This window comes from Rhinatrema bivittatum, chromosome 15, assembly GCF_901001135.1.
Source record: "Rhinatrema bivittatum chromosome 15, aRhiBiv1.1, whole genome shotgun sequence".
Lineage (NCBI taxonomy): Eukaryota > Metazoa > Chordata > Amphibia > Gymnophiona > Rhinatrematidae > Rhinatrema > Rhinatrema bivittatum.
This window is the reverse complement of record NC_042629.1, coordinates 80,974,614-80,992,113: the sequence shown is the minus strand read 5'-3', so window position 1 is coordinate 80,992,113 and position 17,500 is coordinate 80,974,614. Positions and strand designations below refer to the sequence as shown.

The window sequence follows — 17,500 nt, the reverse complement described above, 5'->3', positions numbered from 1 at the left end:
CTATTGTTCCGGTGTTTACCATCCCCTAGTCACTCAGTGTAGACTCCCTATCCTACATCTCCTGCTCCTTCCAAGCCTGCCACCCTCTCCACCATTCAGCGTAGGACCTAAACGTTCTCTAGCCCCAGAAATACTAATGGGCTCTTATACCTGTCTCTCCACTTCCTCTGTCACCCGTTTTATTTTCAGCTTGTAATCCTGGGTCAATAAGTCCAACTGTTTATCAATAAACTCCAAGCGGTCTTGTCGCTCTTCTCGCTTCTCCAGGCAGTAAACCCTGCAAAGAGAGAAGGCTGGTTACACCATCAGGTCATTTTTACAGGACCTCAGATCCTATAAGATCTCTAGCTGTAGTATTACTCCCCTACTGCCAGATGTTCTCTGTGGCTGTCGCATGACTTTTTCAATGTCAATACCATCTCAACTGGGGTCCGTTCTTTGTATGGAAGAACACTTCCTTACAGTACTTTACTCCAACACTTTTAAACTTGTAGTATTTATTGATAAACATGTGATATGCCACTTTTTCTTAAATTAGTTTTAAGGCGGATTCCAATCCAAATTGCAATCAATCAAATGAAAGACACTAAATATGAGAATAGAGCAGGTATATAGGAATGGCTAAAGATAAGAGGTAGATCGTAAGAAATCATCTAGGTTGAAAATTAATCTGTAGTAAATAAAGGGTCCAGTGGTGAAATGGACAGCAAGAAACTAAAATGGGTACAAGAGAACAGATGCATATACTGTAATAAGGCAAGCAGCATATCAAAACCAGAATCATAGAAGATATCAGCAGGTAAGGACCACTTAATGCATTCAGTTTGCCTATTATGTTGCAACAAAGTCCTGCTCAATGTTTGGTCTTCTCCCTCCATTCTTCCAATTAAAAATCCTGCCCTCCCCCCACCACTTTTTGTCTAGCTAAAGGTTTTGTCTAGCATAAGTTTAGCAAAAAACAAACAAATAAATAAAAGGACAGATCAGCGCATGATTTTAAAGTTTAGCCAGTTAGTACAACATCTAGCATTACCCAGCTAAATCCGTGCAGGCAACTCGTCTGTACAAATGGCCGCTCTAAATCTAATCGGATATTCAAAAGAAAATTATTCCTTACCTGCTAATTTTCGTTCCTGTAGTACCAAGGATCAGTCCAAACAGTGGTTATCTCCCCCTTCCAGCAGATGGAGTCAAATAGAACTTTGAAGGATGCTTCCTTATAAGGTAGTGCACCCTCTACTAATCCTCAGTATGGAGTATGTCAAAGCAAAGAGGAAAATCAGGATGGATCAAGAACAATAGAATTAAGTAACAAGCAATGTGCAAAAGGCACAAAACAGTGTCAAACAACAAACTTCCAGAATGAACCATTATCCAGCCAAAGGAAAAAAGGCACTGAAGAACAATTTGAGCAGAGAGGCAATCCCAAACCCAATAAACAGTCAGGGAAGGCGTCTGGACTGATCCCTGGTACTACAGGAACGAAAATTAGCAGGTAAGGAATAATTTTCTTTTCCCTGTACGTACCAGGATCAGTCCAGACAGTGGGATGTACCAAAGCTTCCCTACGTAGGGTGGGCCCCGGAAAGCCCTGCTCGAATGACCCTAGAGCCAAAGGAGCCAAAAGTAGGTGACTGTATGTGTAGACGATAATGACGAGTAAAGGTATGTAACGATTTCCAAGTTGCCACTCGACAAATCTCCTGGATCTCCGCCCAGGAAGCAGCTTGAGCTCGAAGAGAATGGGCCTTGACACCCGCCGGAGGTTGTCGACCCGCTCCAATGTAGGCCACAGAGATCACCTCCTTCAGCCAGCGAGCAATGGTAGTTTTTGACACTTTGGCCCCCTTCTTCGGATCATGCCAGAGAACAAAAAGATGGTCCGACAAGCGAAAATCATTAGTGACTTCCAGATAGCGAATGAGGATATGCTTGACATCTAGCTTGTGTAGATCCGCAGATGCATCCGCTGAGAAGGACGGAAGCTCTACCGTCTGATTCAAGTGGAACTCGGAAACCACCTTGGACAAAAAAGCAGGCACAGTGCGCAAGGAAACTCCCGAATCCGTAAAACGAAGGTAGGGCTCTCTGCACGAGAGTGCTTGAAGCTCCAAGATTCTGTGGGCAGAACAGATAGCTACCAGGAAAACTGTTTTGAGAGTAATATCCTTGAGGGTCGCGGAATGCATGGGTTCAAAGGGTGGTCCGACCAAGATTCGGAGAACGAGATTGAGACTCCACAAAGGATAAAGAGTGTGGACCGGGGGTTTCACGTGCTTCACCCCCCTGAGGAATCGGATGATATCCGGGTAAGAGGAAAGGGAAGTTCCCTCTCGTTGATGAAGTAGAGAGCCGAGGGCAAAGACTTGCACTCTCAGCGAGTTGTAGGCCAGACCCTTGTCCAGTCCCTGTTGAAGAAAAGATAGGATGTGAGCCACCGAGGTGGTCCGTGGCGACACAGGTATGGAGGCACACCAGTTCTCAAAAACCTTCCATACCCTGATTCCATTCGCTATCTGGAAGTCACCATCAACTCCCTACTAACCAACCTTCACCTTGCTCTCAATGCAACCAAAACCGAACTACTCTTTATATCCAAGCAACCTGAACACAACTCCTCCACCACACCACCGCACCCCAACATCTCCCCCACACTACCCCCCTCCGTAAGAGACCTGGGAGTCACCCTTGACCAACACCTGAATTTCAAGCCACACATCAAGTCCCTCCTCAAAACAGGTTTCTACAAACTTCAGATCCTCAAAAAACTCAAGCCTTTACTCCACACTCAAGATTTCAGATTAGTCCTACAGTCCACCAATTTCTCCAAAGTGGACTACTGTAACGCCCTGCTACTAGGCCTCCCATTCTCCACCATCAAACCACTTCAAACTCTTCAAAACGCCATGGCTCGAATCCTTACTAACACACCTAAAAGAGAGCATATCACACCCATCCTAGTAGACCTACACTGGCTGCCCATCCATTTCCGCTCCCAATACAAAACCCTAACTATTCTTCACAACACTCTCTACAAAAACAACTCCCCCTGGCTTAAAGAAATGCCCCACTTCCACCTCTCAACCCGCCAGACAAGATCCACCTCCACAGGCACCCTCCACACACCCCCCCTCAAAACAGCCCACCTATCCACCACCAGAGAAAGAGCCTTCACCATCGCAGGCCCCGCCCTCTGGAACTCCCTCCCCACACACCTCCGTCTTGAACCCTCCCTACCCAACTTCAAAAAAGGCATTAAGACCTGGCTCTTCAGACAGGCTTACCCCAATTCCAACCCCTCGAAGTCAACCCCCCTGAAACCACCCTAGTCTCTCCCCCTGGTCTCCCCTAGTCTCCCCCCGAAACCACTGCAGGACTGACCCGAAGACCACCAGATCGCCGAGCCCGAGGCCCACCCCGAGGCTCGCCTCCCCTGTGATGTCAGCGGAAGAGCCGGGTAGGCTCTTTAAATTCTTCTACCTTTCCTCCGGCGGCGCGCGCTGCCCGGCATGCGCTGAAGGAGCACAACTAAGGGGCAGGCCCCTTAGTGCGCCACTTTGTGCTCATCCTTCGGGTGATTCCAGTTGCTCCCTCTGCCTTCGTGACCATTAACCCCCCACGGTCTAAAGGAAATCCCACCACGAAGCAGCAAGCACCAGTGACCGCGCAGACTATCCGGAAAAGCCCCCCTCCAGGACCGATTTTCGGACCAGACCGCAACGACTCGGCCCTGTCTACCCCAACACATGGATCCTACAAAATGTCTCATGCATTCAGCACTCACCTGCCAAGAGATTCATATGCTATAGGATACCTACTGTCTTAAAAAGGGCTGCAGACCGCATGTGCCCTCCCTCCAGCCTGGTGACCAGCACTACGACCCGACCCGCCTGCGACCAGCCAGAGACCCAACTAGACCAACATCATCTGTGTGCGCCCCTGACCAGACAGGACCACCTTCTAAAGGCCTGACCCAATACCACGAAGCAGCGTCTATTTGTACAAAGGCTTGCGCATTCGGCGCACACCTACCGGGGTAAGAGCCAAGGCCTAGCTAGGCATACATACAAATTATACCCTCTTCTCTCTCCCTTTTCCTGCCTGTCCCCCTGCCCCCTCCCCCGTTTCAATGTAATTTTCCTTTCTAATAGTTAATTGTAAACCGGCGTGATGTGTTATACGAATGTCAGTATATTAAAAGTTCATAAATAAATAAATAAAATAAATCTCTCACCCTCCCCCTCCTCACAATATAGTCTTACCCTATTCCTATACTTCGCCACCAACCCTTTACCCAAAAAAGGATTTACCTCCTTACGCCTCCCTCCAATTTGAGAGCGCTAGTACCCATTATGATCTCCCCCCTAACACAATTCCTCTGTCTAGCCTCACTATCACTCCTCCTCTTCAACTCCCAATCACTAACAAAAAAAACCCCTGATCCTTAATGACCTTTTACTAGACACTCAGCCAGACATCTGTGCTATCACAGAAACATGGCTCAAACAAACGGACATAGTCCTTTTGAATTAACTCCCCACAGACCTCTACGACATCCACTCCCTTCCTAGACTCAAAAAAAGAGGAGGCGGCCTTCTACTGGCCTCAAAGAAAGAATTGAAACTAATCCCCCCCCGGTTGTTAACCCTTCCCCATAATTACGAAATAGGTTTCTTCAAATCCCCACAGCTTCAAATTTGTCTCATTTACACCCCCTCCCGGTTTCCTCAACAGCAACCCCTCCCCACTCATTGAATTTATTGCAGAGAAGATAGATTTGGATAGTCCAGCCATTATCCTGGGGGATTTCAATCTCCATGTGGACAGCATTCCCCCGCTTGTGAATCTATCTTATCCGCTATCACAGTCTTAGGATTTACCCAAACCTAATCTAGCCCTACACAAAGCTGGACATACATTAGACTTAATTTTCACTAACTCCCACATCATCACCACAGAAGCCCCCACTTGCACCCCAGTTCCCTGGTCTGATCACTCTCTTATAACCTCCAAGCTCACCCTAAATAAAAATCCATCTCCCAACGTAAAACAAAGCAACCTCATTTACTATAGGAAACCATGCTCTCAAGAAGATCTAGCCCTCCTCCCTCACATCCGAACTCGGAAAATTGGACCTCACCAACATGGACTCTGCCCACTGCTCTTGGAGCAGAATCACCAAAGACATTGCCGACAAAGTATGTCCTATTACATCCAAAGAAATAAAACCATATAATTAAAAAAAATGTGGTTCCCAGCAGAACTTAAATCCGTCAAACTTCAGCTAAGAACCAAAGAACGGAAATGGCGCAAGAACCCTTGCTCCTCCCTCTGAGCAGACTACAAAAACACCCTCAATTCCTACAGAACCACTATCCTACAAACTAAAAAAAGATTACTACTCTCATAAAATCCATCACTACCAATATGATGCCAAAGCCTTCTTTGCCCATGTCTCACTTCTCACAAAACCAAGCCCCACTCCATTCTCCGATGAAGCAAAAAACAAATGCAATGGACTAGCAACCTTTTTCCATAGCAAAATAAGTAACCTCATTGCAAATTTCCCACCTTCCCCTCCACCTCCCAGACACAAAAACGCCGGCATCCCCCTAGACTCTTTCGACACCACCTACGTTTCAGAGTTATCTAACCTACTAAAGAAAATGAAACCCTCTACACACCCTGAGGACTTTATTCCTACTAAAGCCCTCCTTACCATTCCTGATACAATTGCCAAACCCTTATCGGAAATTATAAACAGCTCACTCACCCTAGGACAAGTCCCTTCGGCTCTGAAACAAGCCATCCTCAAACCCATCTTAAAAAAACCAAACTTAGACATTTCAGACCCAGCTAACTTTAGAACAATATCCAACCTCCCTTTCCTAGCTAAACGTTTGGAGAGAGTCGTCAACTTACAGCTCATTGATCATCTTGAAAATAACAACCTCCTCTACCCATCCCAATTTGGCTTCAGGAAATTCTTCAATACAGAAACCCTTTTACTATCCCTATCTGACACCATCCTTAAGGGTATGGAAAGGGTCAATCATTTATTCTCGCCCTATTAGACATTTCCTCAGCCTTTGACACCGTCAGCCACGATATTCTCATTGAACGCCTTACAGACATAGGTATATCAGGTACAGCCCTAAGCTGGTTCGCATCTTTCCTAAATAATCGCCAGTATAAAGTAAAAATAGGTAACCACGAATTGAACCCCATTAATTTAACTCGTGGTGTACCACAGGGATCCTCTCTCTCCCCCACCCTCTTTAACATTTACCTGCTGCCCTTATGCCAACTTCTTGCCAACCTTGGTCTCATGCATTACATCTTTGCTGATGATGTACAGATTCTCATCCCTGTCACTGACTCTGTTCCTAATGCGCTTAAAACCTGGAACAACTGCCTTTCTTCAATCAACTCCCTCCTCACTAATCTCAAGCTGGCCTTAAATACATCGAAAACAGAGCTGCTCTTTATCTCCCCAGCTCGCCTCAACCAACCACCCTCAGTGCATCCCTTCACTTTCTCCCAACATGTTAGAAATTTAGGCTTCACTCTGGATAACCACCTCAGCCTCCAAAAACATATCAACAACACTACCAAAGACTGTTTTTACAAACTGCAGGTACTGAAAAAACTAAGACCATTACTACACCACAATGACTTCCGAACAGTCTTCCAAGCTACCCTTTTCACTAAGAACGATTACTGTAATTCCCTTCTCTTAGGCCTTCCAGCAACTTCAATCAGACCCCTTCAAATGCTGCAAAATGCGGTGGCTAGAATCCTAACTCACGCAGATCAGAGCACATCACTCCGATCCTCAAAGACCTCCATTGGCTCCCGATCACTTCGAGAATCCTTTATAAGAGCCTCACAATTATCCATAAAACCTTAAACAATCAAAACACTACCTGGCTAAATAAATCCTTCCAAGACCGCACCTCCAATAGACCCTCCAGAACCCCCTACGAAGGAACCTTAGCCACTCCCACCCACAATATCACCCAACTCATATCTACCAAAAAACGAGCACTAACTATAGCAGGCCCAACTCTATGGAACTCGATGCCACCAGATCTCCGCCTAGAACACTGCACTGCCAACTTCAAAAAAAAGCTTAAGACGTGGCTTTTCGAACAAGCCTACACTTGAATTAGCTTCCCCCACCATAGCACCTCCCATCTCTACCACCATCCTCCAGAACCATACAAACATTGATATTATAGTTATTGTTCTATCTATTTAACTCCTCTCGCCTAGGTCACTCTTCCAAGTTTTGTATACCCGTTATATGTAACTTTATATTTCCCTCTCAGTTTCAACTTATCCCTCATTTATTTGTAAACAGATGTGATATGTCTATGAACGTCGGTATATAAAAAGTTTTAAATAAATGTTACAATGGGACTGCAGTATAGATTTTGAGTGTCTTTTTTGCGAGGTTTTGTGTTCGTTCATAATGTGCCTGGCAGTGGAAGGTGTTTGTGCTGCTGTTACTGTAGGTGACACCAGAATTTGAAAATATCTTTTAGTATAATGAGTTGTAAGGGAAACATCCAAGCTCCATTGTTTGGGGGAATTTCAGTGGATGCACAGAGTTACAGAACTGGAGGTGCAGGATTTATATTGACATTCCGACCCTTCCTATATATTCCAGACTTCACTCTCATAGCCATATAGAATTAGCTGAATGAGGCTATCAAATAATTATATAGTGTGAAACTGGCCAGCTTTTTAAAATTACGCAGAAGACCCTTTGGAATTTAACACTTTTTTTTATAACCAATTTTAAAGCAGGATCCATGCCCTAGAGGTGGGTGTGATGAGGAAATGTCATTTTGGCTCCCTCCCCAAAAGATTCTTCTGACTAGAGACGCCACTGATTTTCTGTGACTTTAAGCATTAGTAAAAAAAGGATTAAGGGGGGGGGGGATGCTGGAGAGGCACACAAATGCATTGGCCCCTGGGCGCCGGAGACCCTTGGTGCACCACTGGGTGCGAGTCATTTGGGGCCACAAGCGAGGGCAAAGAGGATTGGAGATTTGGCGGGCCGCAAGCAGTGCCCAACCTGGTCGCGACCCAGAAAACCACACAGTCAACGGGCGTGATCGAGAATGAGGTAGGAGTCGGGGCCAAGCCCGGGGGGGGGGGGGGGGGTGGCAGCGCGACCCGGGGGGGAGGGGGCAAGGGAGAAGGCTCGCCTAAGGCGCCAAATCCCCTTGCACCGGCCCTGCCGCTGACCAGTTTCACAACCATAGCTGTCCTCTGGCCGCCGCAAGTGAGACTACTCCTCTGGCAGAGGTATGCACTAGATTCGAGCTTGTGTCCACCAGGAAGGCTGCAGCGGGTTCAATCACCTCTCCGGCATGTGCCCAAGAGCTATCTGCCTCTCTCTCGAGACAGGAGTGAGCCACCAGGGCACAGCAGGAAGCAATCTGCAGCGTCATTGCTGTCGTGTCAAAGGCTTGCTTAAGGATGGATTCTAACCGCCTATTGTGCGCATCCTTCAAGGCCAGCCCTCCCTCAAAATGATAGTTGTTAGCTTCGAGATGTCTCAGACCATGGTGTCCACTTTCGGGTAACGCAGGCGTTCCTTGACCGCTGGCTCCAGAGGATGCAAGGCCTCCAAAGCTGACCTCTTTTAAAACTTGCCTCTGGGGCTTCCCATTCCAAGTCAATCAACACATGGATGGCTTCCAGCATCGGGAAATAGCAAGAGGCTTTCTGTAGAGACACCAGGATGGGGTTCTTCTTTGGCTCCGACATAGGGTCCCATGCCCGGAACTCCCAGAGTCTTCAGGGTCTGGAAGACCAGGGCCGGTAATTCATCTCTGTGGAAAAATCGCAGCATGGTCAGGTACGGCTCCAGGCCTGGGGGGATTTCCCCATCCTCTAAGGAATCCCCGTTGTTATCCGTTGTGTCTGGGTCCTATCAGGGATACCCTTTGTGAGGCATGTTCCAAGGCCTGTTGTCAGTACTGGGAGGGTGAGGCCTTTCCAGGTGGGACACTGCCCGGTCCGGGGCAGTGGCTGACTGCGCCTGAACAAAGGCTTGAAGGCCCTGGAAAAATTCCAACCAAAAGAAGGCTGCCAGGTCCATATTTGGCCCTAGGGGACCCGGGTTAGGGGCCGTTGAACTGCCCTCTCCCGGGGAGGATGCAGCCCTGGAATTGCTGAGGTCCGGGGTGCTGTCAGATAAGGTCGTGGCTGACTCGTCCTCCGACTGGGATGGACGAATTTGGAAAAGTTCTGGGAGTCCAGTCCTCCCTGGGCTCCTCACAGTGCTGACACAGGCAGGATTGCAGGTCAGACTGTGCAGCCCTAATATGGCAGGCGGCACAAAGGCAGCGTCATCTGAGCTTCTTTGCTGCTGCTGCCATAACCTCTGTAGCTTCTGCGTTTAGCCGGTTAATGCTTCCCGAGCACACACAAGACTCGCCTCGGCGCACATGGAACTAAGTGGCCGGTTGTGCATGTGCTCACAGTTATGCGCGCGTGTACGGCGCACAGGATGACGGTCCACACCGCACGTACCAATTGCCAAAGGTGGAATATGGTGCGGCACCAAACTGCGTGCAAGATGGCGGCGCCCTGGATCACCATCGAGCCTGAAGCGTGGCCTAGCCCACCGGGGGAGGCCACTCAACCCACTCTGAAACCACCCTTCCTTCGCCCGCATGGGATCGGGAACGATATCGGTATGGCATGCCCAGCCAGGAGACCGGAGGAAAGACTTACTGAAGCCTTTCCACGTCTCTGGTTCAGAGGAGCTCTTCTCTACTTACCTGGGCTCAGCGCTTAAGGGCTGAGTACAGAGATGGTCTCCAGAGGGCTTAAGCCTTCACGAGCACATTCTGCTTCTGAACCCACTGCTTTTCAGCTGCTTAACAGCAAAGTCCATGCCGGGAGCCAGCTACCGGACCAAGGCACACCTCTGAGGGATCTCGCAAATCGCCTTAGGAATTCTGAACTGGCAGAGGGACCGCAGGCGAGCGGGGCTCAATCTTCTTTTCACTCCTTTGGATTAGTGCTGCAGTCCCGCTAGACACTGCTCCTGGTGTGGGGATAGCATCCACATCTGCCAGGAGACAGAGAGATACTGAATTGGCTGAGGTCACTGCAGGGATGTATCTAGGGTGACGTCAGCTTAGAAACCTGACTGTCTCCATCTGCTGGCAGGGGAGCATAAACCTATTTGTTCTCAGTCCATCTGGCTACACGCTAGGAAATGAAGACTCTGCTGAAAGATAGGATAGAAAACTACCTACAATCTTGTGGGTTGCTCGATCTGAGACAGCACGGATTCACCGGGGAAGGTCCTGTCAGCCAAATCTGATTGATTTCTTTGATTGGGTGATTGGGTCTTCCGACAAGCCTATCCTGATTAATCATCTCCATTTACCTCCTCTACCTCCCCTCCCTCCAACTCCATTGACAGCCCCTTATAATTGGTACCTAAATTGTATATAGATTTTGTAATTAGCCTGTTACCATTTAAGACTTTACTTATAGACTCTTGTAAATAGCCTGTTACCGTTTAAATCTAATGCTTGTAATTTTCAATACTCTCTGCACTATGTATTTACTCTCTCCCGTTTCCCCTCCCTGTTGATTGTACTTTCAGCCTATTAGTTGCAATGCGAACCGGTATGATGTTTGCATACTAATGCCGGTATATAAAAGCTTCAAATAAATAAATAAATAAATAAATAATTGGATTCAGGGAAGAGCACTCAATGTGATTTACTTGGATTTTAGTAAAGCCTTTGATATGGTCCCTCATAGAAGACTCATGAACAAAATGAGAAGCTTGGAAGTGAACGCCAAGATGGTGGCATGGATTACAAACAGGTTGATGGATAGAAGACAACGGGTAAATGGAACCTACTCTGAAGAGAATACCATGTTAAATGGAGTGCCACAGGGATCGGTGTTAGGACCGGTTTTGTTCAATGTCTTTGTGAGTGACATCACGGAAGGGATAGAATGTAAAGTTTGTCTATTTATTTAAAAAAAAATTTATATACCGGTATTAGTTGTGGACATCATACCGGTTTACAATGAGCGAAATAGGCTTGAGAATTACATGTTAACAGGGAAAAATGAACTTGGAGGGGGAGAACAAAGGAGCAGCCAAGAAGAAAGAAATTAACAAAACAACTGTATCCTCAATATGAGGAAAGCATAGACACCATGTAGTGATACACAGAATGACAGGATTATGGGCCGTCTATTTTGGATAGGCTTGTTTAAATAACGTTTTTAGTTTCTTTTTGAATTTGATAACACATGGTTCAAGGCGCAGGTCGAGCGGCAGGGTGTTCCATAGAGCGGGACCTGCAATCGAGATGGCGCGGTCGCGTGCAGAGGAGAGATGGGCTATTTTGAGTGAGGGCACAAGAAGGGTACCTTTGTTGGCAGATCTGGTCGGTCGAGAGGACTGGGGAGCAGTGAAAGGAAGGTCTAACCATCTGGAGTTGTGGGCGTGAATGGTTTATGTACTATGGTCGGGGTTTTGTAGTGTATGTGAGAGGGTATGGGGAGCCAGTGTAGGTCTCTGAGGATGGGGGTGATGTGTTCATGTTTACGGGAGTTTGCAATGAGTCTTGCTGTGGCATTTTGTAACATTTGTAGTGGTTTTATCGTGGGATGCGGGAGCCCTAGGAGAGAATTGCAGTAATCCAATTTGGAAGAGATGGTAGCTTGGATCACTGTACGGAAGTCCTGGGTTTGTAGGAGAGGTCTGAGTTTTTTTTAAGTACGTTAAGTTTGAAGAAGCCAGTTTTAAGTTAAGTTAAGAGTTAACATAGTTCTTCATGCTTAATTGGTGATCAAGGAGAACTCCAAGGTCCTTTACAAATGGTTGCGCTGAATGAAGGTTAAACTAGGGGTTGTTATACAGTGAAGCGGAGGTGAACGAGTGGGGGGAGATGAGTAGGAGTTCAGTTTTGTTCATATTAAGGGCTAGATGGAGGCTGTTGAGCAGGGGGGGTTGATGGCTGCGAGGCAGTTTTCCCAATGCTCCAGGGCATCGGAGATAGAGTTGTGTATGGGGATGATGATCTGGACATCATCAGCATAGAGATAGAACTTAAGTTTGAGATCAGTGAGAAGTTGGCAGAGTGGGGTGATGTAGACGTGGAAGAGAGCGATGAGCCTTGAGGGACTCCTTGATGTAAGGGATGTGGGGCAGATGTGGAGTTACCAATTTTAACGGAAAACTTTCTGTTTGAGAGGAAGGATTTGAACCAGGCAAGGGCAAGGCTGAGATGCCGATGCTTTCCAGGCATGTCAGTAGGTGCTGGTGGCTAATGGTGTCGAAAGCTGCCGAAATATCGAGGAGGTAGCTGTGGCCTTGGCCCATGCCTCTGAGGAGGTGGTTGGATAGGGAGAGGAGTAGCGATTCAGTATTGAAGTGTTTCTGGAAACCAAATTGAGAGGCATGGAGGATTGCATGATTTTCGAGATAGTCCATGAGTTGTGAGTTCACAACCCTTTCCTTAAGCTTGGCAATGAAGGGGAGGTTAGAGATTGGGCGAAAGTTGGAAGGGTCTTTTGGGTCTAGGGAGGGTTTCTTGAGAAGGGGTTTGACTACCACGTGTTTGAGTGTGTCTGGGACAGACCCATGTGCGAGGGAGCAATTAATGATATCTGCTATAGCTCTGACTATGGCGTTAGGGATGGCCAATAGGGCTTTAGAGGGAATGGTGTCATCAGGATGAGAGGATGGTTTGAGTTTTTTGAGGATGTTTTCAACTTCTTTGGTGCAGGTAGGGTCAAGGACGGCCATTGCAAGTTGGGAGGGTGTGGGGAGGGCAGGCGGGGTGTAGGGGGGACAGTTAGCAGGGGGGGAATCTTAAAAGGATGGTTGCAATTTTGCTGTGGAAGTAGTTGGCCAGTTCTTCACATTTGGAAGATGCGTCAGCGTCTGGTATAGTAGGGGGGATAGGAGTGGTAAGACTTGAGACGAGGGAAAAGAGCACTTTGGGGTTGAAACTGTAGTCATGGATTTTTTTAGCATAGAAGTCTCGTTTGTGTTCTTGAGTAGAGAGTCTGTAACTGTGTAATGCTGTTTTGTAGATGGAGGAGTGTTGCGGGGTTGGGTCCTTACGCCATTGTCTCTCCTTTTGCCTGAGAGTACTTTTTAGGGATTTGAGTTCTGGTGTGTACCATGGCTTAGTGGATTTCGAGGTGGCACTTATGTCTCATTTGGAGACTGGACAGAGTCTGTTGGCGATGTCTCCTGTAAGGTTATTCCAGGAAGCTAGCGCTGTGTCAGGGTCTGAGCAGATTAGATTGGGTAAAGAGGTGGAGAGTGTGTTTGCTAGCTCGGCGCTAGGACAGGATTTTCTGGATATTATAGTAGTGCAGAGGGTGTTGTTGTTTGGGGGAGGGATGTTAATGGAGAGGAGGCCTTCTATTAGGTGATGGTCAGACCAGGGGACTGGGGTGCAGGAGAGATGGTAGGTGGAAAGGACGTCAGAGTTGATAAATATCAGGTCCAGTGTATGTCCAGCTTTGTGTATGGGAGATGCTATGATTTGCTGGAAACCAATGGCGTGGAGGGATTGTAGGAGGGTTTTGCATGATGCAGATCGGGGTAGTGAGTCTACGTGGAGATTAAAGTCTCCGAGGATGATGGAGGGGATGTCGGGTTTTATCCAGTCAACGAAGAATTTGATTAAGGATGAGGGGTTAGACTCTAGGCAGGTGGGGGGAGCATATACTAGACAGATTTGCAAAGCAGCTGATATGAAGAGGCCTATTTCTAGCTTGGGTGGGGTAGCTATGTGGATGGGTTTGAGGTTTAGACATTTTTTGGTTGCCAACAAGATGCCTCCTCCTCTTTTTTTGGGTCTATGGATAGAGAAGATTTCATAGGAGGACGTAGGGAGTTGGTTGATGAGGACAGTGTCTGAATCTTTGAGCCATGTCTCGGTGACTGCACAGATGTCAGGCTTACAATCAATAAGGAGGTCATTAAGGATGGGTGTATTTTTGGATAGGGATTGTGCATTGAAGAGTATTATGGAGAGGGTAGTGAGGCCTAGGAGTTGTGTCAGAGGAGAGGCAAGGATAGGGATGAGGGATTTGCAGGGGGGGGGGGGGGGGGGGGGAACGTCTGGAGAGGGGAAAATGTATACGAGGGATCGGGTATGAAGCCATGGGGGCAGCTGGTGGTGAAAGGGAGGGTAGAAAGGGAGGATGGTCTCTCAACGGGTGTGACAGAGGATGAGATAAGGAAAAACAAGAGGAGTGCTGTGGATAAAATACCGTGAGGTTAGTAATTAATGTACAGGATGATACAAAAGAATAGTATACTGAGGGGCAGAAAAGCAGTGGGCATTCTTAATGTTAATCAGCAAAGAAAGAGAGGCTGCGATAAACACTAGTATTAGTTACAGTTCATGGAGAGAGTCCTGTTGTAGAGCCGTCCGGGCTGGAAACTGAATTTTGAGAAGTCAAAGTGGTGCTCATCAGTCTTGGCTGAGTGGCATCGCTTCCGGGTTGGTCGGGTGTTGAGGCTTGGATGCAGGGCCGGTTTTCTAGTGGCAGCGGTAGTGGTCATGTGGGCTCCTGACCCCAGCGGATCTGCGTCTGCCACGCAGGGCCGACGCAGATCGCCGAAGAGACAGAGACAGGATGGAGGCGGTCCAGAGAAAAGCCACCAAAATGGTGGGGGGTCTCCATCAAATGACTTATGAGGAGAGATTGAAGGACCTAAATATGTACATCCTGGAGGAGAGGAGGAGCAGAGGAGATGACACAGATCTTCAGATGCTTGAAAGGTTTTAATGATGAATGATCAACAACAAACTTTTTCCGCTAGAAAGAAACAATAGAACTAGGGGTCACAAAATGAAACTCCAAGGACAACAACTCAGAACTAATGTCAGGAAATATTTCTTCACTGAGAGGGTGGTGGATGCCTGGAACGCCCTTCTGGAGGAGGTGGTGAAGACTAAACCTGTGAAAGATTTCAAAAGGGATGGGACAAACATTGTGGATCCCTAAAGGCAAGGGGGAGGGGAATGTAGTAAGGCATAGGGGTAACTTGCTGGCGTGGCGGATATTACCCTTAACGAATAAGCCTTCATATTGTTTATGCAACTCCATCACTGCTCGCTGCTTCAATGGCAGGGGGAAGAGAGGAAAACAGGAATTGGATTCAGACAACAACCAACAAGAACATTGATCTGTACAGTCTGGGAAAATAAATAAGCATGGGGGTAACATGATTGATGCGGCAATTACTACCCTTAATCAAAAAGCCTGATACTACACTTCTGATGCAACTCCAACATTGCTCTCTGCATCAATGGTGGTGGGAGGGTAAGGAACAGTAACCAACAAGAGCCCTGACCCTGGCGGTCTGAGTAACTAATAAGTATGGGAGCTTGCTGGGCAGACTGGATGGACCATTATGTCCTTTCCCGCCATCTCTTCTATGTTTCTATGGAAGCAGACAAACTGCAGGATGAAAGGCTAGGTACAGTCCTCCAACCTCACCTCTGTTCCTGGGCAGCAACATGCACTGAATCCATGATGTGACGCACCAGCTCTGCAATCTGTTTGGCTCTTACTGTGTGTTGCTCAAATTTGGTCTTCACTGCAGATTGAGAGATACATTCCTGACAAGAAACAGTGTATCTGACTTTATTATAAGGCTGTAAGGTCTTGAAAGGTATATGTACACTAAGGCAGCCCAGCACATCTGCTGCCCCCATCTGGGAATCCACTTTGAAGGGGAACAGCTGGAGGCAGTGCGGCGGTTTTGTTTGTAAAATTTGATAGCTCACCCTTCCCGTAACAAACGAAGGCAGTGTACAAAATCTGGCAGTTCCCCAGATCCCACCCCACAGAAATAAGTGTCTGTGGGCAAAATCTCATGAGACAGCCTGGGAAAGGGCAACGTCACGTGATGATTTCTGAGAATCTTCTTTTAGGGCTCAGAATTCCTGAAACAAATTATTTTACAAATATTAGTTCTGCTCACCTCAAATCTTCTCTCAAAGTTCTGAAATTCAAACATCCTTATTTGAAATCCCTCTGCCAGCGCTCCACCTGAAAACAGTGCAGAGTCACAAGGTGATGCAAATTCTTCCTCTTGCACACTCTCTGAGTCTGATTAGCATTTCCAAAGAACAAATCTGATGCATCTACCTAAGTAGCGCTGATAATACAATAGCCACTGCCATTAGCAATGGTTACATGGAATAGACTTAGTGTTTGGGTAATTGCCAGGTTCTTGTGGCCTGGATTGGCCACTGTTGGAAACAGGATGCTGGGCTTGATGGACCCTTGGTCTGACCCAGTATGGCATTTTCTTATGCTCTTAACACACACAAGCAATTTCTTGACGACATTACATGGGGCAGTCATGTATGCGTTGTGATCATATGGAGATGAATATTGAGAAGCCAGCCAGCTAAGTTACAAGGATATTCAGCAGCTATCTAGCAGCCGCTGAACGTGAGCAGATATTCAGCAGCTGCAAGATAGCTGGATAAATACTTATCTGGCTATCTACTGGCTGACTATTGGGCCCATGGAGTAAAACCAAGCAGCCTTCTAATGCCTTGGCATATGAAACCAGCTGCTTACATCAGAGGAATGATGGCTAAATTCTTGCAAGCATATGAAGTTATTGAAAGGAAGCGGCTTGCACAAGTGCTGCATCATGCTCGATATATGAGGTAAGGGCTATAATTCTCAGTAAGAGACTTTTTTCTGCAGCTACTGAAAAGTATTGCCACTGTGTGCAGCTGCATTAAGAGGCGGTTTCTAGAATATCGCATAAGTTTACCTGCATAAGTTCTTCACTTTTTTTTTTTTTAAGTCTAAATAAAAGTGGGTTATAATTAAATGAGAATGTGGTAAGGCATTAAGGAGGAGTTTGCTTTTATTAAACACCATCACACTGCATATAAAACTGCCCCCTGCAATGCGAACAAGAAACAACATTATAGTGGTTTAGCAATTGTTTCCTTTTTTCATCTCTATATTTAAAGACACAAGTACAATATTGACATCCATAAAAGGATTATGAAGAAAAAACAGATTGCAATATTGTCTTAAAAACAACCAATTTGGCATTCAGCAAAATTAACTAAGTGAATATAACATTCCATAGCTATCGATCAGGTGGTACACAGGTGGTATTCAGGGTACACAGGAATGTCTCCATCGCCAGAACTGCTGCCACATTATTAAGCAATGCAAAAGACATTTTTTAATCACTGCAATTTCAGCTAATATGGATTTCCAATGAATAAGTATGGGACTACTTTTCCAGTTATAATAACCAAACCCTCCCATCTTCCCAACAAACATAAGGTAGCAGTGAAGTGAATCGTATTGCCCATTATTTAAGAATTTTTATATGATGCCTATACAGACATAAGTATTTCCTGAACCTTTCCCCAAAATGTTTCAATAATCGGGGAACCGCACCAAGTGTGAAAATAAGAATCTGGCGTAGCAC

General features: G+C 46.7%; 1 protein-coding gene across 3 annotated transcripts in view; it reads right to left on the bottom strand.

Annotated features, from left to right (window-relative positions):
* Positions 1-150: 150 nt before the first annotated feature.
* The window catches only part of MFN2 (mitofusin 2), a gene marked incomplete at its 3' end in the record, with an annotated part of 78,375 nt that continues 61,025 nt past the window's right edge, over positions 151-17,500 (bottom strand). For all 3 annotated transcript variants that reach the window (XM_029578824.1, XM_029578826.1, XM_029578825.1), the window contains 3 exon segments: positions 151-277; positions 15,526-15,647; positions 16,013-16,080. In XM_029578824.1, the coding sequence (XP_029434684.1) occupies positions 151-277; positions 15,526-15,647; positions 16,013-16,080 (317 nt within the window).